Raw genomic sequence first — 27,418 nt, 5'->3', positions numbered from 1 at the left:
TATCTATCCCTCTAAGGAATACTTTTTTTGTTTTTTGTTTTTGCCTGGGGTAATTCAGATCTCAGTTTTTGGCTTATTTTCTGGCTCTTTCACCCACATCTTCACTCAGATACAAAGCAAAACTGAATTCCAAGTATTTCCACAAAAATATTTACTCACATCAACCACTTCATCGTTACATAGAAAGTACTGAATAGCTGAGGTGATGCCAGGGCCACAGGGACATGCAGCTGCCTGCTGCCTCATGGATCCCTTGTTCATACCACCCTTCAGTGTCCTTGCCGTACACCCCTTCCTTCCCATATATGTGTGTGTATACACAATTTATAACTTATAAAAATACATGCTATATGTATATATGTGCATATTCATACTGAATATGCGATACATAATACACAATTATATGTTGTATGTGTGTGTGTATATAGATACACATACATTTAATGTATTGTCTCGAAGTACTTTTGGGTTGACTTTTTAAGCTTTTTTGTTATATGTAGGTCTATATATATAACACATATATAATACATTATCATACATACATATAATACACATATATAATGCACATATATATATACACACACAATTTTTAAAAATTTATATGAAACAGCTACAGTGTTTGCTTATACATCTCCCAGTGATTATGCATCTAAGGCTTAAAATCACTGTGTTTCTTTTTGGATTTAAAGCTGTGTAAAAAACTGACACCTTCTTGTCATTAACTCAATTAGGACAAATGAAGAAAAAATGGCACTAGAGTGTATTATTTCCAGTAAGGGGGATATCACCTCCCCACCGGTGACCTGCCTAGCCTTTGGCTTCATTAGGTATTACGTGCCTCCATTGCACCTTCTCATTTTTCAAAGGCCTCATGTCTTTCTTCTGGGCTGGTTTGTAAACTCCAACATGAGGGTATTGCACATGTCTTGGTCACTATTGTGTTCATGCCTTCTAGAAAGTCCTCACTAATCAATTAACTGAATAAATAATTGATGAATGAGTGGGTGAAGACAGAGGGTGTTGTGATAGCTGTGGCTTTTTAGCATAGCTGCCCTAAGCATTTCAAAATAGCAACTAGGTTTCTTTCTTAACCTTACTGTCCATTGATTAACTTAGAAAAGTTATAACCTCTCTTCTCAGTTATTCCATCATTCATACACCTCATGATACCTTAAGTAGTACTGGCTACAGCCCATTTTTATGAAAACATATATTCATGAGTTTCAAAAATCAAGGCAAGTGCCTCTTGTGTACATTGATAACTTGGAGTGCTTGTTCATTTAAAACCAGGGCTTCGTTAGGGGTTCTAATATCTTCAGTTTTACACAAAATAGCAAAACAGGCCAAACTTTTCTGTTCTTTTGTAATGGAAGTTCTGCGTCACCAAAAAGTTTATTTCCTTTGTAATAAAAGTTCTATGTCACCAAAAAAAATTAATTAGAAAAAGAGAATACTAGTATGTTATCAAAATTACAATACCTTCTTGCCTCCTTCTGAAGGACACTCCATGTTTGAATACTGTCAATTTAATGCAATCATGAATTTAACTTTCACAATTATATTTTAGAGAACAAATACTTAATTGTCACCAAAAATGGAGAATACATCGTTATTTTTTATACTCAAAGAAGCAGTGTTAAATTTTGGCTCAACATAGAGTAATATAGGGCTGAGCTACGAGGTTAAAAGACATGTCTGCATCTATTGTTATAGACAGACTGTAATTTATTTATATTTATATCCTGGGAAAGTGAGATTTGCAGTTGCAGTGATAGATTATTAGATACATGATTCCAGAGAAAATGTTTCATTTCCATACAGTTTTTATGGAAACATGTTATTTTTTTAAGTGGTTATGATCTCTAAGGCCCTGAAATACACAACTTACTCAATTTTCCTCATTGCTTTTCCAAAAAGCTGACAGAAGCAGCTGCTACCATCACTTTTGTTACAAAGAGAAGGAAGACAAGCCAGAAAGGTTAAGGAAGCTTTCTGTGTTTAAATTTTTAATGTATGGCACAACCCAATAATCGCACTGCTTTAGATAATTTAATTTATAAAATTGTATCAATTTATATTTCATTAGTAGTTGTAGTTCTAATGGTAATTTTTTCAAATAAAGGAAATTCAAATGTCATATGGTCAAATTTATATTTTAGAAAAAGAATGAGATAGTATTTAAGTGTAGAATGTTTGAGAATAGGATGGCATTGTTTTATTTTCTTATGCTAATGATATATTTAAAACTTAGTAATTTTGTTTGTATATTATTTTCTTATGTCATAAAACATCATAGTAGTAAAAAAATACCAGTGATAATATAAATCTATCAATCATATCCAGACTTTATTTCAAGATACTTTATCTTTCTTCCCCCCAAAAAACTTTAACAATAGTCCCTGGCAATTCTTTTAATGGACATACTAAGTTTTTTCTGTGTATCATGTTTCATTTTCCCTTTCACATAATGATTAATAATCAACAAAATGGCCAAAAAACAAACTGATATATGTGAAATAAAAAAAAAATCTTAATGGAGGTAAATTGTCAACCACTGAATAAAGGATTAATTACAAAACCACTTTTTGGCTAACATAAACATTATATTTTATATAGAAAAATGTTGGGAATAATACTGGTTTCATTGGCACAGCAGCTTCATGTATTCCTGTGCCTATGAAAATCGTTCCAATATCCAATATAAGTATATTGTTCCAATTCCAATATAAAGTTTTTTTTAAAAGGTGTCACTTTAGTGTATGGATAGTACCAAATTCATTTTTATTGCTTTCACAGAAAGATAAGGAAGACCAATGGCTAGAGAAAAAAGTGCAAGGAAATAAAGACCACATCATTCTGGAGCATCTCCAGTGGACCATGGGGTATGAAGTTCAGATTACAGCTGCCAATAGATTGGGATATTCTGAACCGACAGTTTATGAATTCAGCATGCCGCCAAAGCCCAACATTATTAAAGGTAAGCAAAACTATATTCTTTTTTAGACTGAACAATAAATATGATACCACCTTTTTATAACCCTTACTGACTTTTCTTATTAATAATTAAAACAAACTGAAATGTAAATTCCAGATTCTAATTATTATTGTGACATATCATACACAAAGTTTCTCATCACTCTTGCCATAGGGTATTGCTTAATTTGTAAATATATTTTGACCCCATTAATAGTTGGAGTGGTGGAGAAAGAATGAATAGGAGAACATAGAGAGTAAGAGTGACTGATGATAATCAATGTGAAAAGTGTCTATTGAGATCATACGAAAGCTTTGGTAAGAAGACAATTTCTCTGCCAACCATGTGGAGACTGATGCTCCAATTCTTCTTAGATTTGACCAAAGGTAATGGTGAGCCAACCTATGCCTGACCATGCAAGTTGATTTTGGAACCATAAAATTAGTCACAAAGAAAGGCAGGAACAGCCACAAATATAATTCCATAAAGACCTACACCTAGAGTTTTAAGAAAGCTCATACAATGGAAGAACACCGTAAATCAGCTTTTGCAACACACTGGTTAGATTCTACCATTGATAGGTAACAGTGCTTACATCGTTACATCTTAGTATGTTAGTAATATTATGAAAGTTCACAGCAAGGATGTTAAAACTTTTATTCAGATAAATGCTCTTGAAGTAAAGATGCAAAAATCTATTCTGACTCAAAATAACATTTAACTCTGTTAATGAGTTGCTAAATTGGTCATATTTCTACATTTATTTTCCCTCAGTTATTACTTTTAATATTTTAATTTTATGCAGACATGTACAGATATTTATGTATATATAGTATATTCTTTATATGTACATATATACAGAAAAGAACAGCATATTAATCCATGAAACCAAGATTTATTTGTCTTATTATATTAGAGTGTAAGTATAGATATATAATATTTTTGAAACTGGAAAAGAAATAAAACTAGCTAGTTCAATCATGTCATTAAACTCTCTTGTAATTTCAAATTGATGTTAATTTCATATATTATGATTTTGTTATATCATACATCAGTTGTTTAGTAATTGAAAGCAGTTTTATATGATTAATCTTTCAATTAAAAAGTAATTACTATTGGTTATAAGGTTTAAAAAGTAATTGATATTAGAGCTTTGTATTGCTAATATTAATTAATAAATTCTACCAAATTATAATTTAAAATTAGGAAGTAAAAAGTCTCTGGAAATAACACGGGTATCTTATATTTTAATGACTTTTTTTACTATTTTCAAAGCACTTCTGCATTGATTATCTCATTTTATTCTTAAATCTGAGCTGGATAAGGAAGCATTATTCTCATTTTACAAATATGATTTTAAGAGGTTTAATGACATGTTTGAGGTCAGAAATATTTCTAGTTATATGACAAATCTGATGCCCTTACAAGATAACACATCTAAATAAGAATGACTGAATGTACTATCGAATTCATTACCTCTCTCTGTTTGAAACATCAGAAACCACTTCTACAATTGTAATGAATATGTATGTAGTAATTATATTTCATGCAAATATCAGGAACATGCTATACATATTCCCATACTGAGCCAGAGCCTCCTCCAAGGGAAAATTGCAACAGTATACTACAATCTCCCCAATTTTTAATTTAGTGTACGTATTTTGAAACATAATGAATTAACTTAATCCATTTAATTTAATAATGTATTAAATTTAATATATGAAGTAGAAGGCAAAATTTTAATAACATAGATAAAACATAAAATCCAAAAAATAGATTTTACACAGATTACTCAATGTTATACCCCCAATGACTCTGCTATCTTTGTAAGAAATTGTTGGCCAGGCGCGGTGGCTCACGCCTGTAATCCCAGCACTTTGAGAGGCCGAGGTGGGCAGATCACGAGGTCAGGAGATGGAGACCATCAGACCATCCTGGCTGACACGGTGAAACCCTGTCTCTACTAAAAACAGAAGAAAATTAGCCGGGCGTCGTGGCGGGCGCTTGTAGTCCCAGCTACTCTAGAGGTTGAGGCAGGAGAATGGCGTGGACCCAGGAGGCGGAGCTTGCAGGGAGCCCAGACTGCGCCACTGCACTCCAGCCTGGGCGACAGAGCGAGACTGTGTCTCAAAAGAAAAAAAAAAAAAAAATTTTTTGATGATAAAAACCAACAATACATATAGACAAAAGGTTGAAAAAATTAAAAGGTAATAAAAGCAGATATGAAGGCACCAAAGTAACCAAGACATGCTGTAATGCATTTCCTCTCTCTCTCTCTATATATATATATTTTTCAATTTGAGAAACTCGTGTCCTGAGAGCTTGTAGGCAAGACCTGTAAAGAAAGTGAACAGAATTCTGGTTTATATTCCCAGATTTGTTCCTGTCACATAACTTGTCAGAATAACTTTCCTCATCTGTAAAGTGAGTTCCTTCTGGTTCTGCAATGTTAAGATCTATCATTTATTAATTTAAGAATTATTTATTGGAGTACTTATTTGTGACAAACCCTTGAATGAGTACAAAGGATTTACCTGTGAAAAATACAGAACTGACCCCTGTCCCCCAAAATCTCCACAATCTAGTAGGGAAGACAGATATTCAACATAAGTTAGAATAACTGCAACTGGCCGGGCGCAGTGGCTCACGCCTGTAATCTCAGCACTTTGGGAGGCCGATGCCGGCGGATCACGAAGTCAGGAGATGGAGACCATCCTGACTAACACAGTGAAACCCCATCTCTACTAAAAATACAAACAAAATTAGCCGGGCATGGTGGCGGGCACCTGTAGTCCCAGCTACTCGGGAGGCTGAGGCAGGAGAATGGCGTGAACCCAGAAGGCGGAGCTTGCAGTGAGCTGAGATTGTGCCACTGCACTCCAGCCTGGGCGACAGAGCGAGACTCCGTCTCAAAAAAAAAAAAAAAAAGAATAACTGCAGCTAAGAGAGATTTTTCTTAGAAGGTGAGTTTCCAAAGGAAACATGCAGGAATGAACTTTCCAGGGAAAATATGTGACATGGAAGGTATCTCTGGGAAAAGAAAGAGCATGATCTGTTCCAGGAGCTGGAAAAGGCATGTGTGGAAGAGAACCCGGAAGTGTGTGACTGAAGATAAGGTCAGAGAGGGAATGCAAACCAGATAATTCAAGGGCTTCTAAAAACATAATTGTAAAACGTCTTCCAAAAGAAATAAATAACTGTAAGCAGAAAAGTTGTATGAAGAGATAGGTATTATAAACAGATTATTCTTTCTCCTGTGGGTAAGAGCAACAGATGCATGAACAGCAGTAGAAAAAATAAAAGAATGAAAAATTTCCTGACACTGCAATCTCTCTTAGTTGCAGTTGTAAGTGTAGACTAACCCTGCCTTTGCAATAGATTGGATTCAGTGAGTAATGACTTTTAGGTTTCTTGCTTGGGCAACTAGAACATTGCTGATGTCATTTCTCAAGGTGAAGAATTTTGTAGGAGAAGCAAGACTTGGAGAATGAGGATCAAGCATCAGAGCCGTTTGGTGTTTGTTAAATTTGAAATATCAAATTGTTGGTTAGATATGTGGGGGTATGGAAATGAGAAGATAACCATGGCTTGGAAACATACACCATGATGCTGTCAGTGTTAACAGGTGAAAGGTATTTGAGTGAGGGTAAACCCATCTAGGCAATGCATGAAATATCTGAAGAGGGGTTGATGTCTGTAGTATTCATTTATGTTTGTTAGTAACTAGAAGGGTGACTGGCACAGCAGTGATTTCCAGAGAATATTTCTTGAATTACTGAAGAGTAGAAAGAAGTTAAGAACTGAGTTCCAAGGAACCATAATATTATACTAGAAGAAGAAACCAGACCACCCCACCCCTCATGATAAGACTAACACTTTGCAGACTTACTGGAAAAACACGAGCGTCGTGTCTTGGAAGTTAACAAAGGGTCATATTTCAAGAAGAATAGATGGAAAGTGTCAAATGCTGCTGAAAGGTCAATGGAACTGAACCAGAACAGATGTGAAGTATCCTTATCACGTGCAGCTTTGCTGACGTCATTGGGAGATAAATTAGGTACAAGTGGGCAGAGAATTGTATGTGAGGTTAGGGAGTTTAGACTCCATATTTATTTAATGCTTTCAGGAAGTTTTTCTATGAAGGTGAGCAGAGAAGGGAAAAAGCCAGTGTTTAGAAGGTCTTTTATGATGAAAAATGCTAGATGAAACAAATCAATGAGTCATGGAGAAGTCACACATACAGGCACACAGACAAAGCCATCTGAGAAGGTAGGAGACGGGATTCACCCCTCTAAACCATGTAGCTGATACAAAGCCAACACGTTTCAAAAAAGGGGGAAAATGAAATATTTATTTTATTTGTAAAAATATCACAAATTGGCTGGGCGTGGTGGCTCACGCCTATAATCCCAGCACTTTGGGAGGCCGAGGCGGGCGGATCACGAGGTCAGGAGATCGAGACCATCCTGGCTAACACGGTGAAACCCCGTCTCTACTAAAAATACAAAAAATTAGCTGGGCGAGGTGGCGGGCGCCTGTAGTCCCAGCTACGCGGGAGGCTGAGGCAGGAGAATGGCGTGAACCCGGGAGGCGGAGCCTGCAGTGAGCCGAGATCGCGCCACTGCACTCCAGCCTGGGCGACAGAGCAAGACTCCATCTCAAAAAAAAAAAAAAAAGTTATAAAATCATGTCTAATTTACTGTTACTGAATCCAGATTGCTAAGGACTCATAGAAAGTCATATCAGAAACAAACCATAAATAAAGAATTGTTTGATTTAGATCTAGGTTTTGTGAGGCAACTTTAAAGGCTGTGATAATGGGGAATTTGGGAACCTTTCAGATCTTACAGAGTTAACATTATATATTTGCAAAATATGAAAAAAAGATCATATAATTTTATAACATTTTATTTTTCATTTTAAAATGAAATATAAATTCAAACATATTAGAAATAAGTTATCTGTAATAAACTAGCACATCTTAAGTCTTTTCATTTAAGTTAGAGAAGATATAGAGTTTAAAGGTTAAAGTGGTTTTAATTTATTTTTGTATTTCATGCATTGTAGACTGTCAAAATAAGTTTTCTGGACTTTTGAATTTAAAAACCCATTACTTATGTACATTAGATATGTTTAACTTTTTGTAAACAATAGGGTAAGTCTAGAGAACATTTATTTGTTGGACTAAAGCACTAGTTTTTCGTTTTTTATCAACCTACTCCCTTTACATTCATATAAAATATTACATTGATAATAATTTTTCTTGTAAGTACGCTAGTGGATACTACATTTCTTCTTAGTTTATAATTATTAAAAAATAATTTTGTAATTACTAATATTTTTTATTTTTTAATTCTTATTAAAGATGTGCTTATTTTGAAAGATATATATTTTGATTTATATAAAATAGAGTTTCCATAATCAGTCATGTTCCTTTTTGGAATATTCATGCAGCATAACTCCATCTTATTTTATAAGAAACAAGAATATCGGGAAACTGTAGCAGATTAATTGTTATAAAATGACTGCCAACTATGAATTTCAAGGCTGATAGCATGGCATTGATTTGTTCTGTAATTTTAATGACTAAAAATACTACTAAATTGCTGGACTGGATATAATCTAATGTTTAAAAAAAATCCTTGGAAATAAATAAACTTACTTTGAAAAACATTTTCACCATTTCTTTTGGCCTGCCACATGTTTGATAACACTTATGTTTAACCAAAAAAGACCTTAGTATCTTTCAGTAACTGCTTCTTCTTTTCCTGAAGACATGTCTAATTTTAATATTGACTATCAATATAATTTGATGACAATAATTCTGTTCAACATTTTTTATATTCAATGATAAAATAATTCTACCCTCTGGGAGCATGTAATGCATACATAATACATACAAAATAGTTGTTTAGATTTAACAAGCTAAAAAAATAAATAATATAAATCACCACAAAAAATATTGCTAAAATATTTCAGTTACTGTGTACTTTCATGGGCTTTTAATTTGTACTTCCAATGAACTATACAATAAAATTATTTTGATGACCTCTACTCTAGTTTCAAGCAACACTAATAAATCCTTCATCACTAGATAATTCAACATGAACAGAAAACAACATTCAAGCACATGGCGAATATGAAAATATTATTTTAGGATTACATTTATGGTTGTTTTAGAACATAAGTTTAAAACTTCTGAAACAATGGTGAAATAGAAGTCCAATTACCTGGGGAAACTTCATCTTAACCCTCTGGAATTTTCAGTCTAACCTAAATGTTGATACTACACCTGCAACAGCATTTAGTTTAGCATGTAATGAAAAAGTAAGTCTAAAAATTATTTTCATAATCGTTGGTTCTGAAAATTGTTTTAAAAGAAATGCAGTGACATATGTCTGGAGTTTGCTTATGGTCAATAGGTTAATGCTTCTAGCTTCTATGCTTATTGCAAATTTTAATTATGTGAATATGCAATTTTCACTTATATTTGTTGGTAGCTTGTTTATTATTAAAATAGAATGGTTTTTATTAAATATATCCTAAGAAATTATGGTAGAAAAAATTGCCATCAAACATTGTAGGATATATTGAGCTCATATTAAAAGTAGCAGTGTGAATTCACCAGTAGCACAGCGAAATGACTGGTGACTTTTCCCTTGTAATTTACATTTTCAGCTTATAAATGAAAGATATTCACATGTAAGGGATCAGTGACAGAATTAATTTCTGAGCAATGCAGAATAAACATCAATATTGACCTTTGTTTTTAATATGTAACAATATATAGAAATGTTTTATACAAGATTTTAGCCATTCTTGTTTTGTATGAAAGTATTTTTTGTAGGTTTGCATTAATTGTTAATGACTTTGTGTAAATTTTGCATTAATTATTTTCTCTTTTTTTCTTTTCTACTGTCACGTTTTTTCTCTTGATTTTCTCGTTTGTAACTCTACTCTTTATTTTCTTAATTATTTCATTCTTATTCTATTTTCAAAAACAATTTTCATCATGCAGATAAATGCTGTGAAGCGAATAAAGGCGAAAATGGAAGCCAGTCGTGGCAGCTGAATGCTGCTGGGTTTTCTTTCATTATAGCCATAAGTTTGTCTTGCATGTTTTAATGTCATTGTTATATCATATGGTATATCCTCTTATGCCCTGAAAATTAAAAAAAAAATAGTAATAGCAAGGCTTATCTAAAAGTATAATAAAATATTTTCTAAGGTCCAATTAATTATGCATGTATCTTCACCCATGAACAATTAAGCTTTTTCTCCTCCCCTCGACTGTCAACCTTTTAAGTGGATAATTTGTCAGAAAATCAGTGAAGGAAATTCAATCGGGATTGTTACTTTCAGCTACCAGTTCACTGCATAACATACTTTATTCTAAAGTTTCCATTAATTCCTAAAGTTGACCTTGTTAAATAGCATGTCACTTGTACTTGAAACTTAAGCCTTTGCTGCATCTAATCTTTCATTATTATTTTGCAAATAATTAAATATCCATGGCCATACTTTGTAAAAATCGTAATTTTATTATGTAGAATTGTGGATCACTACTATTGCTTTTTTTTACTGTTACTTTTAAGTGTAAGTTTCCAACTTTATGAACATTTCTAATATTTCAATGTGTTTACCATTTATATAAAACATAAGCATTATACTTTATTAGATGCATATCCCAATTGTGCTGCTTATTTTCCCTTTGTTGAACTAAAATATCTTAAGGAATAAATATGAAACAGTTTCCTATTTTAAATTTGAACACCGATTAATTTTTTTCATTAAGTGAAAATATCTCTGCAATTTTCCCAGAATGAATATTAAATTAAATTTGTATATGTCTAAAAAGTTACACCCAATTCACTGGATTTAGATTACGTTGTGAGCTGACCTCAAGTCCTATTGTTCTAACATAAGTAGTTATTTATTACATTTTTCTGGACATCTGGTAGTCAGAATCTTTGCAAGCATTAGAGAGACAGAAGAAAATATTATAGACACTCCTTTAAAGAAGTTGAAATCGAGATGGGAAGAAATTGAGATTGGAACTAGATTCCAGATTTCAAAGGAATTTCGATTTGAGGGAGTAGCATCAAGAATGATTTTTGGTTTTTGCAAATTTTCATTATGTGAATATGCAGTTTTCACTTAAGTAATCTTTACTTAAGTAATTTCAAAACAAGTAAAGAGTGTTTGTGTTTTTCACTTGCAACCACATCTTAACAAGTGACTTTTACTACTTATTTATTTAGGACAATAGGAAACAACCAGATTTACATATATGCATAAAAGTGACCATAACATACTTGGTAAATCAAATGATTGGATTCTGGACCTTGTGATTCATTCATTAAAAGCCATTATTTTGTTGACCAGAAATACTTTTCCTGTCTCTTTTTAAAGAGATAGCTACAGAATCTTTTCATATGAGGGCTAGGCCTCTCTTTCATAGTAGATTTTCTTTTAACTTATCTTTTCCAAACTCTTAGCTGTCAACTGCTATCCTTTCTTGTAATCTAGTAATAGACCTGTAGACTGCAGAAGCAACCCATCAACTGATAAAACACACTTCTGGCTGGCCAGGCGCGGTGGCTCACGCCTGTAATCCTAGCACTTTGGGAGGCCAAGGCGGGTGGATCACGAGGTCAGGAGATCGAGACCATCCTGGCTAACACGGTGAAACCCCGTCTCTAATAAAAATACAAAAAATTAGCCGGGCGTGGTGGCGGGCTCCTGTAGTCCCAGCTAGTCCGGAGGCTGAGGCAGGAGAATGGCATGAACCCGGGAGGTGGAGCTTGCAGTGAGCCGAGATCGCGCCACTGCACCCCAGCCTAGGGGACAGAGCAAGACTCCATCTCAAAAAAAAAAATACTTCTGCTTCCCTCCTTTCTTCCCTGCTGAGATAAAACGATATATCAATTCACACATTATGGAAATATAATCCATTTATAGGGAAAGTTTTGTTTTTAAATCACCATAACCAATATTCCCGTTTATTAAATAACTATCATTGCATATTAAATTTCTTGATATTCAAGACTGAAGAGTTTATATTGATTACTAATTTGTAGAAAGCGTTGAGAAAAAGATTTCTAGTAACACCTCCAGAAACTGTTTTTCATATTCATTATAACCTTACTTGATCTTTCCAATAAATTAGAGACATTTCTGTGAGAATTTCATGTAGAAAGTATCTTGACTTAGGAATGACAAAATATTTTTTTGGAGATCGTGGAATACTTATTTAGTAAGTTAGTGCAAAGTTTATCTTGAAGTTTTACATAACTCAAGGTCACTAAGTGATATAAAGAACATTCAAAGTGAGGTATACACAGAAATAAGATATATCAATTTGGCATTTCAAAAAGAACCTAATATTAAAATTATGTTAGCAGAGTTAGATACATTTAAAGAGTTGTTCGTTAGATTTTAAACATCTAAGTGTGGATCCAGTTTTAGTCCTTAACTTTATAAGCAATCTGTCATTTGGCCAAATATTTATTTTTAGATGAACACCTATTTCACAACTCTAAGATACGCATAAATTCTTTTAAAAATATTCTCAGAGATGGTAAAATAATGGGCTTTGTGCTTTGCCTTATTTCTTTAAGAAATTAAAAAAATACAAAACTAAACAATAAAGCCATTGCATTCCAATAAATAAAACCTTAGACATTTTACATCCTAGGATTTTTTAAAAGTCTTAATAACATGTGTTGCTGAGTTATCTTTTTTATTATCTGAACATTACTGTTGTTATATGCAACCATAAAAATCAGACAGTTTACTTTTTTATTTTAAAAATGAGTTTGTTACTTTTTTGGCCTTACTAGTATTTCATCTGTCTACACATCTAAGTAAATGTGATTATTGGTAAGCAAGACATAAAAATTTAAACTTATTTTAAGTATCTTCCTAGCATCATCCAGTGATTTTGTTTCATACAATGGAGTTTTACATAAAATTCTGTCTCTGAAGATATATAAATTTGAACTTGTGTGTTAAGGTGAGTGTAAGATTAGTCATTATATATAATCAGAAATATATGTCTGTGTCTAATGGTGTGTGTATTGTATCATTCACTGTAAAAATATTTCAAAAGATTGTTTTGACCATATTACCAGTTATGAAGCTAGATTGACTTACTTATGCATGATTGCCATTATCTGCATGTGGAATATCAGGATTTTTAAAATATAGATCTGGATATCTCCTTCTTTCTCCTCCCAATCTCTTCTAGTCTATCTTCTTTCCACCATTTTACAATCAATGTTACTGGCCTCTCTACCCCAGTCAAAACTATAATTACTCATCAGTTCACAATAAGACCCACAAGTACCATGTTTCAGATATGCTAACAGAGTAGGCCTAGGAGGTAGCAGTAAATTATTTCTTATAAAATATATTCTTACATGGAAAAGCCTTAGGTAAGTTGCTATTTTTGTTCATTTCTCTCCTAATAATATAGGTCATTAGGGTGGACTAAGTTTAATTTTATAAACTCTATACTCATATTATTTCCAGAAGCATTTTGCATATATGCCTTCATTCCTGGTATACATGAAGAAGATTGAAATTAAAATATGCAAACATTTTAAATATGCCTCTATATAGAAGGGGTTAGATTAATGTTTAATATATATGCAATTTTCACTTATATATGGCAAATACATATAAAGACAAATAATTTTATTGCAAATAAATTTGACTTTTTAAATATTCAAGTTCTTTTTAAATTAATAAAGTTACAAGTGTGCATCATAGTGCACATGTTACACACAATAATATGCAATTTGTGTCAACTGGGAAACCATTATAATTTAATTCTAATATTTTCTGTGTAAGAATATTCATTCATTATGTTTGATTTAAATTAAAGCTAAAACAAGAAAAATTCCAAAGTAGTTTCAACCATGTACAATTAAATTTATGATTAGTTATTTGCATTAAATGAAATATATTATACAAGAAAGAATTAAACTATGAACTTTTGGATCTGGAGGTATTCTTAGATACATAAAAATAATTTTAAATATTAATATGGTATATTTACACTGATAATGCAGAAATAAAACCTTAAAATTACAAATTATTTTAATAATTCAAGACAGATACTGATATCAATACAATAATACAATATATTTGGGTCTAGGTTTCAAGAATAATAGCCAGTATTATGCATGATAACATTTAAGTTTGTAGTAATTAAGAAATATCCCTAGTCATGTAAAGTTTTCTTTAAAGGTTTAAATTTGATATTAATATGATATAAGCAACATTAAGAGCTTGAAATGATCAATTCTGGTATTAAACTAAATATTATCACATATATTTTTGTCTAGCCCTTTTGTATTATGATTTCACTCACTGAATAAAGATAAACTATAATATTGATCATATCTAAATATGTAACTTTATGTGTTTTATTATGATTAATCTATGTAAGAGATAATGTAACATCCTTTAAATGATCTTTTAATAAGTCCAATTTAATTACGTTTTCTTTTTCTATTTTAATTTTTTTTATTTATTTATTTTCTTGAGACAGACTCTTGCTCTGTCGCCCAAGCTGGAGTGCAGTGGCCTGATCTCAGCTCACTGGCACTTCCGCCTCCTGTGTACAAGCAACACTCATGCCTTGGCCTGCCTAGTAGCTGGGATTACAGGCTTTACAGGCGTGCAGCCACCATGTCTGGCTAACTTTTGTATTTTTAGTAGAGACAGGGTTTCACCATGCTGGCCAGGCTGGTCTCAAACTCCTGAACCCAATTGATCCTCCCACTTCAGCCTCCCAACATCCTGGGATTACAGGTGTGAGCCACTGTGCCCGGCCTCATGTTTTCACTTTTTTAAAAATTTTCTTTTATCCTTTCTTTCTTTCTTCTAATGCTTTATTTTTAACTTTCTCCCTCTTTCTTTATTTCTGTCTCTTCCTCCTTTCTCTTTCTCTCCATTTCTCTCTTTTGTTCTCTCTCTTTCTCCCTCCTTCTCTATCTCTCTTATGCTTCCTTTCTAAATTTTTGGCCATGAATGAATGGAATATATTTCTTCTATTATGTTTCTGTTCATTGTTTGTAAATTTTAAAATCCTAACCTTTGTGGTATAGAAATATGTCATAAAAGCTTCAGCAAATCTAATAAATTGGATAGATAGCTGAAATCTGCATATTTCAAATGACTGAATATACAGATATTCTACAAATTGTCTTTAAAATGATTACAATTTATGTTGAAATTGGTGACGAGGCATTTCCAAATTAATCTCATAAATAGTATTGTTTAATCATTAATATTTGATAGTTAAACATAATATTCAGAATATATTTCCACAGTAAATTTTGGGACTTAACTAAAGAAAACAATTAACACTTATTAACTCGTTCTCTTACCAATTACCATATAAATTGGAGTATTATTCTAAAGTTAATATGGTTTGTTTAAATACAAAGTTGTAGTATTCCTTCTACGTGTTATACTTACATAATCCCAACTTTTATCTAAGGAAAACATTCCCTCAGTTTAGATCTAATTTTATTTTTTTCAAAATTAGACAAAGATGAGAGTTTAATGTCCATGCTTTGTTTTCCAAAAACCTTTAGTTTTGTTGTCTAAAATTAAGGACTCAACAAAGATCTCTTGTAATAATTCAACATATTCCCTGGCTATTAACTAATTTCCAAGCCTAAACTGTCAGTAAATGTTGCACATAGCCTAGAATAGTCCATAACATCTGTATTAGCTAATATTCTGTAAAACTAAAAAAAAAAAAATCCAAGAAATGTAATAAATAATTATGTTTAAGAATTCTATTAGTGTATCTGAGATGGTCTTAACTGCATTTCATCTCGTTTGTTGGTAGACTATTATTTCATCTACTTTCTAAGGATACTTTCATCCAAGTAGAATTAAACTTAATTTTAATTGTGAACTAATCTAATATTGGTTGTATTAAATTTAGATATATTGACAGTTCTAAAACTATGTATGCTTAAGTTAAATTCAATTATTCTTTATCATTTCATTTTAGTTAGTAAAAATACGTTACACACTGTAAAGAATGCATAATAATGAGACACAACTTCATTTTAGAAAATATATTTTTATTTTTATTCTATGTATGTACTGAATAGGGGCTATGACATAAATCTAGCTAATCTTATTTTTTTCCTAAAAAGTAAGGAATTACAACTACTGTTTTAAATAGTTTACACAATTCATGTACCCCTTTCAAGAATATTTTTCTCTTACATTTTCATTGATGTTATGTATAACGCTTCTGTTTTAAAGTATTTCTGATCATTTTAATTGCATTCGTTTTCATCATAGCTTATTTTCTTGAAAAAAAAGTATGTTATAAGTGTATTGTCCTCAGCATCATCTTATTTAAAACCCTCAACATAATATCCAGCACTGTGTGTAATCCTATGCATGTGTTTCATAGTATATTAAATGTCATTTTATTTTCTGTACCTCTGTGTCTCCATTGTTGTAATAAAGAAAACTGAGGAAAAGCTTTGTTATACGTGTTTTCTTTATTACTGGTACAACTTTTTTGTCCTTGTCGAGTGTTGTCATATCTAACTTGATCAAATTTAATACAAACATTTATTTACTTAGGAACAGGTAATAAACTTATACTCATTAAGTTACTCAATTTTGGGATAACCCATACATCATCAGCAGATTCATAACAATTGTATATTGTGAAAATAATTTTGTGACAATATCAAATATTGTTAGTTCCATTGTAAACTTGTTCTAGTGTCTTCATAGAAACATCAATCTCTAGTGGGAGGCCAAAATAATCATATATTTCAATAAAACCCATGAACGTAGTTAATAATTTCAGTAATATAAAGATTGTTAACTACTCTCCATTGCTAGCAAAAGTCCATAAAGGAAATATAAACACGTAAAGTGATTTTTCTCCAATTCCTTTGGTCATTTCTTTTGTTTTGGGCACCAAATGAATAAAGTTGCAGAAATTGATTAACATTCTGTGCTTATCCACTGCAAAGGTATGAAACAAAAATTGTAAGAGTTGAAATTTTGGAATAATACTATAAGTAATATGAAAATTATTTAATTAGCTTTTATAGTGTAAAAATAATTTTTGACGTAGATATAAACAGAAAAGTCATATTTTTCTCTTAGAGCAAAATGTTACATTGCCTGATAAATATGAAATGATGCCAAAATTCAAAAGAGAAAATGTTCATTTTCAGGATTTGGATTGTTTTGGAGCATATTTAATTTCTCTTATTCCATGACAGTCCAGTCCAAAATGTATATTTGAATATATACATTATTATACACCTTTTGAAACGTGCTTGTGTATATTTCAAAATGAAAATTTTAATGCAACATTTATAAGTTTTATATATTGTAATATTTATACTTCTTTTAAATGATACAATAGTTACAGTAGTTTGAAACATACACCAGAACAGTTGTTTCTTTTTATTATTTTCATTTTGATTTTTCCTGAAGCCCCTTGACAATAGGATGATCTCAAATGGAGGGTATCTGGGAATTCTTAGGAATTTTTATGATTACTGTTATAGTAAATATATATTTTTATTAATTTTTTATTGTCCTACTATTCTGGGCCATTGTTAAGAAACTAAAGAGATCTGAGAAAATCTGAAGCTCTTGTAACCAAACTCTATTATTTTATCAACAAACTGAGGATCAGTAAAACCAAATAGTCATTGATAAAGTCAAGCAACTTCGATTCTCAGTTTTCCTCCTATCTTTGTTGTATTACACTAAATCAAAGTTGGTACAAGTAAATTTCCGTCCTATAAGTTATATGGTCATGTGTCTTAGGTCTAGTTCCTTTGCTATTTTTTTGATTGGCCTGTGGAGAACAACAACAAAAAATCCATATGTGTCAGAGGAAAGGCTATGTGTTCAACAACCACAGTTTTGTCCATTAATCACAGTATTTCTATTAGTCAGCTTTTATCTTTCTCACTCAAACTTTTACATATAGCTGCTTCCCTATGACCAAGGTAAATAAGCACACATTAAGTTTATGGTTTTAAATGAATATGAAATTAAATTTTCATCACTTTCTTGTTTTTTACACATATTTTGATAACACCTTACTAAATTACTTATTTGCATTGTTGGTAGAGATAGGTAATTTTTAATTAATATGATACTTTTATTTACTGTCCACTAAAAGTAAGATATTTTCATCTCAGTATGCATCCTTTTTATTTTAAGAATTCAAAATAAATAGTTTCAACATTTACAATTTGCATAGCAGCTATGTGTTTGCTTCTCTGCTGATTTCTTATTTAATATTACAAAGAGAAACAAAATGTTAAAAACAAGTATTCAAGATAGAGGACTTTATTTTTTCTGTTTAAATGTGGTTGAATAAAAAATAATCTTCAAATTGGCATTTCTGTTTTAAAGAATCCATGAACAGCACACCTAAATTTTGCTATTTTTTCTAGAATATAATTTCACAATGGCTGAATGGGACATACTTGTTACATGTAATATGAAGTGCAAACTACCCGTGGCTCTTGAAAAACATCCTATTTCTTAGTGCATGTTGGCAGAAAACATTAAAATTTGTATGGAATTTTTATATAGTAGCCTGTGACTCACAGTTCTGTCAAATGGCTCAGTCGTGAAAGAAAGTTTAAGTGAACATGGAAAAATATTTATCTAAAATAGGACGTGGTATGGTTCACTGCTGAGATCTATTACATAAAAACAGGAAGCTAAAAACATTTAATGCATCTATATGTGTTACTCCTCACTTAATATGTGGAGTCTTTTTAGTTGTTAAAGGACAGAAAAATAAAAGTTGTTTTTATAGGAGATCCTCAATCAATCTAGGCATAGTAGCCCTTTCCATGCAGGTAATAGAGATATCACCATTGCATGTTTTCCCTTTTAAATAGACTTTAGTTTTTCGAATACTTTTAGATGTACACCAAGATTGAATGGAAACTAAGGAGGGCTCCCATATACCATCTACCCCAGTCAGGCACAACCTTCCTGATTATGAATATCTAACACCCAAGTGGTACCTTTGTTACACTTGATGAGCCCACAGTGGCACATTGTAATCACCCAAAGTTTACAGTTTACATTAGGGTGCATACTTGGTGTTGTACATTTTATGGATTTGGATAAATGAATAATGACCTGTATCCACCATTTTGGTACCATGCATAATAAATTCACTGTCCTAAAAATCCTCTGTGTTCTGCCTATTCCTCCCTCCTTTCTCCACTAGTTCCTGGCAATCACTGACCTCTTTACTATTTCCTAGGTTTGCCGCTTCCAGAATGTCACTTGGTCACAATTTTATATTATGTAGACTTTGCAAATTGACTTTTTTCAATTAGCAACATGCATTCAAGGATTCTACATTTCTTTTCATAATTTGATAGCTGATAGCATAAAATATCTTGTCAGATGCATTATATAATAATAGACATTTATAAACCCCACATGTTTAAAATATGTAGTTTTAATAATGTAGAATTGATGTTTTTGTATAACTCTAAGCAGAAATTGAAATATCTAAGATAGAATGCAGTGAGTATCTAAAACTGAAAACTTTAAACATCCTAATAAATTACCATAGATTCCAAGAAAAATAATAATACGTATCTTCTATGTATTTGCTCACATTTTTCATTTATTCTGTTACATGTTTAGAAAAAGTAGAAGTTTTATAAATAGTTAGGAATTTTATATTGGAGAAAATTAAACAGTTTGGACTTTCAAAAGCAAATTATAAAATATGAACTGAAGTATAATATAGAGATATGTTTCAATTTTGTAATATAGTCTAGGAAAATAATTTTCTATTTGTACAATGAAAATATATTTTTCATTTTCTATATATGGAGCAGCCTTTCAATGTTGACAGAAAAATAAAATTTGTCAGGTAGAGGATTAAACAAATAACTAAAAATAAAATTATTCAGTTTTCTTTTACACTGGCTAATACATGTTTGGGTCATATTCATGCAAATCTTTGAAGCTGCCTTTTCTACTAATCAATAGAAATACTCGTTGTTTTATAGCAAACAAACTGTATCCATCGAAGTCAACCAGACATATAACCAAATTTAAACAGTATATGGAAAAGTTTAGAGTTATTGAGATAATAGCAAACATCAAAAGAAGCTGTTCAACTGGATAAAGAACACAAAAGATATTTTATATGTTCTTTTATGCCATGTTTGGTGAGCTTTGTGCCAAAATGATCTCAGTTCCAACATATATAATAATTTGAAATGTCAGTGTAGATAAGATAATAGATATTTTGTTGTGCAAAGACTTTAGATATTTTATGATTTGTCATGGTTTACAGTTGTACCAGATTTATTAAAAGGATATTTTAAAATATTTCTAAAATTTTTAGTACTTTGTGATATTTATCACAAAAGAGCTGTTATGTATGAATTTGTTTTTAGCCAATATTTTTTCAAAATAAGCACAGCTCAGTTTCTTTTTCTTATGTTAAAATCAAGTTACTTTCAAGGATAACAAGAATTTGAAAAGTTCTCATCAACATTTCTATACAAGCATAATAAACTTATATTTTAGTGGTTCACTTTTTACACAAGATTGTTCTAAAAGGATAGCTAAAACTATAAGAGGGATTGTGTAGATATTTTAAAAAGCAGGGTGGCCATGGTGGGCTACTTAAAATTCCATTCCAAATAAATATATATAGAATAGTTATACATAACTATAAACGTATATATTACATAATTTCATAGTATTTTTATCTTATGTAGCTTCTATTTTTAAAATATACCAATAGACCTTAATTATGTAATGTTAATTCAATAACTAATCACATATAAGGGGCTGAGTCTATTTAATTCCTCACTTCTTCAATCCAAACATTATCCAAGGAGTTCTCATTCTTATATGGTGTGTGGAAATGGGCGTGGAATAGGAGAGAAGGAAGACTGGACATGTAATAACCATTACTATAGCCCAGGCCTCCTCTAGCTCTTTCCAAACCACTGTTGACAGATGCTGCTTCCCTCCAATGACTCCTTACCATCTTTTGGAAAATGATCACAATTTCTAGTTTGTTTTTGATGCTGTTTGTCAATTTTGATTTGGTTGATCTATTTATTTGTTACTGAATTCACTTGCAAGCTCCATCCTCTTTAACAGCATCCTTCACCACTAAAATCCCAACGCCCACCAATGACCTCTAATATCCATGTATGTTTTCTAGTGTCAGAATCACACACAGTTTCATACATCTTTTTTTATTCAAGCCATGTTCAGATTAAAATGGACTCCTTACATCAAATGGGAAGCTGATTCTTATTCTCGAAAACCATCTCAAACATTATTTTCTTTATTATGTTTCCTTGACCATTGGCCACTAATTTATATGCTTCTCCCTCCTATTTGCTAACCTCACATTATTTTTTTTGCCAAGAGGTAAACAGTAAATTACATTGCATATTAACTTCTAAATTATATATCTTACTCTTCCCAATACATTACCCAGTATATATGTGTGTGTATATATATGAAATATATATATAATATATAAAATATATATATATGAAAACATGCCCTTTAACAAAGTACAGCACAACGATGAACATATGAGTGCAAGTGTCTTTTTGGTGGACTGATTTATATCTTTCAGGTAGATAACTGGTAATTGGATTACTGAGTCAAATGGTAGTTCTGTTTTAAGTTATTTGAGAAATCTCCAGACTGCTTTCCTCAGTGGCTGGACTAAGTTGCATTCCCATCAACAATGTATAAGCATTTTCTTTTCTCTACGGCCTCACCAGCATCTGTTGTTTTTTGGCTTTTTAAAATGATTATTCTCATTGGTGTGAGATACTATCTCATTGTGGTTTTGATTTACATTTTTGATGATTAACGATGTTGAGCGTTTTTTCATATGTTTAGTAGCCACTTGTATATCTTCTTTCTGAGAAGAGTCTGTCCATGTCCTTTGCGTATTCTTTAATGAGATTATTCATTTATTGCTGGTTGATTTAAGTTCCTCATAGATTCTGGATAATAGACCTTTGTAGGATGCATTGTTCGTGAATATCTTCTCCCGTTCTGTAGGTTTTCTATTTGCCCTGTTGATCATTTATTTTGCTACACATAAGCGCTTTAGTTTAATTAGGTCCCACTTGTCTATTTTTGGTTTTGTTGCAATTTCATTTGGAGATTTAGCCAAAAATCCCTTGCCAAGGCCAATGTCAAGAAGAATATTTCTTAGGTTGTCCTCCAGGATTTTTATAGTCTGAGGCCTTATATTTAAGTTTTTAATCCATTCTGAGTTAAGTTTTGTATATGGTGAAAGGTAGGGATCCAGATAAAATCTTCGGCATTGGGCTAGTCAGTTATCCCAGCATCATATATTGAATAGAGAGTTATTTCCCCCTCACCTTGTTGTAGGTGAGGTGGTTTTAGGTGTGTGGCATTACTTTGAGTTTTCTATTCTGTCTAAGAGCAGTCAAGCCAGGTGCCTATCAGCAGTAGATTGTATAAAGAAAATGTGGCACATCTGCACCGTCTAATTCTACACAGCCATAAAAATAATGAAATCATGTCCTTTGCAGCAACATAGATAGAGCGGGAGGCCATAATCCTAAGCCAATTAACTCAGCAACAGAAAACAATATATCACATGTTCTCACTTACAACTGGGAACTAAGCATTGAGCACACATGGATATAAATATGGGGACAACAGACACTGTGGACTACTAGAGGATGGGATGTGGGTTAAACAACTAGCAATCAATCAGGCTGTATGCTCACTATCAGGGTGATATGACTTCCAAACCTCAGCATCATGCATTTTCGCATGTAAGAAATCTGCACATATGCCCCCTGCATCAAAAATAAAAGTTGAAATTCTAAAAGGTATACAGTTTTACAATTATAAATGCCATTCCTGTAATGTACTTGTTTACAGTTCCCTCATTTTTAATCAAATATTCTCAATTAGCTACTTTTTCTTGCCCTGAATCAGATATTAAGAAAAAACAAATAAAAGGATATGGTTATCGGTGCTACCTTTCTACTGTTCCGAATCCCTGATAAACTTCCTAGGATTTTGAAGTGATTTGAAGGAAAATTTTGGATTGCCACTGAGTTTATTTACAAAACAATTATTTATACGTGTAACAGAACATTTTGACAAAACATTTAAAATCATTAGAGAATGGAGACTCAGTACTGAAGAATAAGTGTTGGAAAATACATACATCTACCCCCTAAAGAATAAGCATTCTGTGAAAAGAACTGTTGGTAGTAAGTAATAAAATGTCTACATCAAGACTGTTCAGTAAAGTGCACATAAAATGGTACATTAAAACGACCTTATTCAAAGTTACCAAAAATAGCCTGAGGATGTAAAACATATATAAGTAAACATTAGCGTTTTTTATTTATTTAAGTAATGTTGAAAATTGTTGATGAGTTTTACTCAGAATTTTTAAAATCTAAAGTTTTCAAATTCCCCAAATAATATGTGGATGCTGTAAATAGTATTGTAAGGGACCAAAAGAGCTGGGAATTATGTAAAATGATTTTACACAATCTACATCAGTGTATTAATCTCCAACATAAACTTTTATAGTTTATTTATAGATATATAAAGAGTACCAATGAACTCATTATATACCTATGTGAAAATAGAGCAAATAACTTGTGTGTGATTCTAAAAACTAAAAATCCCTCCAAATGGCCACACAAAATCCATAAGCTGGTGTAATTTCATAAAATTAAGTGCTGTATTCCTGATTATAATTCCATTTTTATTTTTAATGTTTTAAAGCATTATTATTTTTAATATTCCAAGACTCATTTCATAGAATTTGTCTCTTAAAAAGAAACTCTTTGCAGTTTTCTCTTCATGGATAACAATGCTCTTTTCACAGCCATCACAGACATTACTAGCATTACATACTTTTTCTTTTCAAATCATTCATTGAAAATTACAGGAGATTACATGTTGTACCCATACAGCTCTCATTCAATTATTTCTGTAAGCAGTTTTATATCTGATGACTGTGAACTTGAGTGAACTTAAAAAAGTTGCTAATAAGTGCATTTTGTCAGGGAGCTGAAAGATGTAATGCCTTTTTATAATCTCATAAATACTCTGAGCTGTCCAGAGGGAGCCGAGACATACCAGAGCAAAAGATTAGAACACAAAAGAAGTACAGTTTTTATTTTGGGGAGGTGATTTTGATTCACTTTGTAACAATCTTTTAAAAAGTTATAGTTTTATGTTTTATCACAGTGAAGATGAATTGATCTAAAATATTGGACAAAATAATAATACAATAAATATGTTAATGATCACAAAATCTTAATAATGTACTAGGAGGCAAAGTGAATTATAGAAGAAGAGAATGCCTCCCCAAAACCCAGTATCTCCTTATCTCAAAACTGAGCAAAAGCCAAAGCTATATATGAGTGACAGTAAGAGCATTAGTAAGTTATATGGACTTCCTCCATCTTCACATCAGTTTTAAAAAGATGAAGAAATATTTTAAAGTGGCAGTTAGGAATACAGCAATGATCAAAACCAAAATTTACTAGATAAGAAGTGAACAAATAAAAAAGGAATAATATTAAAATTTTAAAAAACTTGTTGATTCTGGCCACAGTAAAATGCGTAGCTAAAAGTAGAAGAATGGAAATGATCTGAAGCCTTAAGCCTTAATGAAGCTAACATATTAAACAAATAACAATAATGTCTTGTTTGTTTGTTTGTTTGAGACAGAGTCTCGCTCCAGGCTGGAGTGCAGTGGCATGATCTCGGCTCACTGCAACCTCCACCTCCCAGGTTCAAGCGATTCTCCTGCCTCAGCCTCCCAAGTAGCTGGGACTACAGGCACGTGCCACCACGCCCAGTTAATTTTTTGTAATATAGTAGAGACAGGGTTTCACCGTGTTAGCCAGGATGGTCTCGACCTCCTGACCTCATGATTCGCCCTCCTCAGCCTCCCAAAGTTCTGGGATTACAGGTGTCAGCTACCGTGCCTGGCCAATAACAATAAATTTTAAAACAAAATGTTTGTACTTCCTAAAATCTAGGAAGGCTTTGGATAAAAGTGGAGAAGTTCTAGTTTAAAAAATAAATACTATAAGCAAATAGCAAGTAACAAAAAGCTACTCTAAACTGAATGTTTTTAAAATAATAGGTTTAACAAATGAAATAATAACATATGTGTATAATGACTTGGAATTCCCAAAGTACTTTCTTGCTTGAGCCTAAAATAGCATTTTCATTAAGATAACTAGGTATGTGTAACAGCATTTTACCAATAATGAAACTGAGAATGAAACAACAATATTATTTAGATATTTCCAATTGTATTATATGGGCCACAAAATGGGTGAAAAATATAATTCACACTGAAGATTTAAAATGTTAGAATTTCCAAGTGCATTTATATTAACTCATCTTTTTATATTTCTGTTTTATAATGTGCATTACATATTTCAATATATATTATAAAACACTACCTGTTTATAATTTAAAATAAAAACACCCATCTTGGAAGTGTATCTCAACTGTTCTCTAGATATATACAGGAAACAATTTTAAAAGTTTTCTATAAGGAAGGAAGAATATAAAATTCAATCATGGTTGCTGTTGAGTGTGCTGTTTATTTTTTTCAATTTTGAATGAATGTCAAATGATATTTTTAATCATCCTTGCTAATGAAATTTGTCATGATTTTTCTCTTTTTTCTCTAACTGATACAGTTAAAAGATTAAAAGATTATTGACTAGACATTGGAAACCTCAAAAGTTCAAACACTTCTTTCAAAAAGGGAGTTTTAATGTGAATTAAAATTGAATATATCTATCCATTTAAGGATGCATTCTAGGTAGCAAAAATGCAAGAGGCCCCCCCTGGAGTGATGCAGAAGAGAAACCTGTTCAGAGAAATAGAAATAGTGTTACATTGTGCTCAGATTGCTAATATCAGTGGTTCCATATAAAATTCAGTGAATTTTATAATTTGCATAAATCAAAATTTTCATTTTCCTTTTTTTCTACCTGTAATTACAACACATGCAAATGTGATCTGAAAGTCATGTTCTTTCAAATATATAAAGATACGTATTTTGGAATTTTTTTTCTGGACACCCACAAATATATAAAGATAACATTTATACATATATTTCTAATTATCTATGTAGTTTAACTGAGAGAAGTCTATCAAAGTCCAAACATGAATCTTAACTCATTTAAACTATTTGGTAAGTAAGTTTGTGATTAACATGTGTGGTCTTCCCTGTAGAAAATAGGAAGTTTCATTAATATAAGACATCTCTCTACACACCTCCATAATGTTGAAGAGTACCATTTTATTTCTCGACAAGTGGCTTCTGTTAAGAAATGTAAAGGATGCTGTTTGGTTTTATACTGGAGGAATATTATGAATACAGTTTATTCTCAATATCCCCGCCATTTTTAAAGCCGTGAGCATTTAATTTTAAAAAATTATTTTTGAACACTATTTTGCTCACCTGGTCTAGTATCTGCTTTGATTGGTTCTTTCTACATTCTACTACACATTGACTCTTTGAACTACATTTTACTTTTTGTATATTCAAGGGAATTCTATGGAAAATGCCACAAAACAAACATTTAATTCATCAACTTAATATAATATCCAGGTCTATAAGGAATAGGTAATCTTGGTAGACTGCTTGCCTAACATAACACAACAAGAAGCGTTGTATAAACCTCGGAAGTGTTAATTGGTTTTTAAATTAGTGCAATGCATTTTTCTTTGAAACTATGTATTATCTCAGAATGTCTTCCATAACGCAAAATTTTTGCCATAATGTTAACAACATTTCTTACTATTACCAGTATGCCCTTGTTAATATAAATATCTTATCCGTTAGCTCCTTTGTCATGTCTTTTGTAATCCAATGGATGAAATTATATAAGGGAATTTATAATGCTTCCTAAGTAAATATGGACTTGAAGTATAATATTTGTAAAGAGTTATGTTAATTTTATTAATTCTATTTTAGTACATTTTAGGCAACCCTTCTGGTTCTGCACTATTTTATTAGGCAGTCAATCAATGTTTGTGAAGCATACATGGATTAATGTTCCTCCTTTTTTTTGCTATGTAGCTGCAGAAGTCTTTAGATTATCCAGATGTTTGACTTCTTAAGTAGCTGTCCATTCTGACCTAGATGGATCCCTGCTGCAGAAAGATGCCTGCTCCACCTTCCTCCACACCAGAAATTCAGTCAAAACAAGACTAATTGACTGTGTTCTTGTAATTTTTGAGAAATTGCCCTTTAAGTTTCAGTATACCCAATTCAAATATTAAAAATTACAATCGTGGTAGCTTTACTTCAGTAATTTACAAAGCCATTCAAATCCAAATCAGCAACATTTTAAGAAGTAT

General features: G+C 31.7%; 1 protein-coding gene across 5 annotated transcripts in view; it reads left to right on the top strand.

Moving 5' to 3' along the window:
- NCAM2 (neural cell adhesion molecule 2) overlaps nt 1-27,418 on the top strand; it is a 574,592-nt gene that overhangs the window by 505,524 nt on the left and 41,650 nt on the right. For 4 of the 5 annotated variants that reach the window (XM_032175135.2, XM_032175137.2, XM_032175139.2 and 1 more), the window contains one exon: nt 2,797-2,977. In XM_032175135.2, the coding sequence (XP_032031026.1) occupies nt 2,797-2,977 (181 nt within the window). Of the gene's footprint in view, nt 1-2,796; nt 2,978-9,992; nt 11,820-27,418 lie in introns of those variants that run through there. The other variant, XM_032175136.2, reaches the window with a different exon arrangement.

The sequence above is a fragment of the Hylobates moloch genome, unplaced genomic scaffold (genome assembly GCF_009828535.3).
Source record: "Hylobates moloch isolate HMO894 unplaced genomic scaffold, HMol_V3 SCAFFOLD_14, whole genome shotgun sequence".
In the NCBI taxonomy this organism is placed as follows: domain Eukaryota; kingdom Metazoa; phylum Chordata; class Mammalia; order Primates; family Hylobatidae; genus Hylobates; species Hylobates moloch.
Note: the sequence above shows the minus strand (reverse complement) of the source record. Positions and strands in the feature narration are given on the sequence as shown.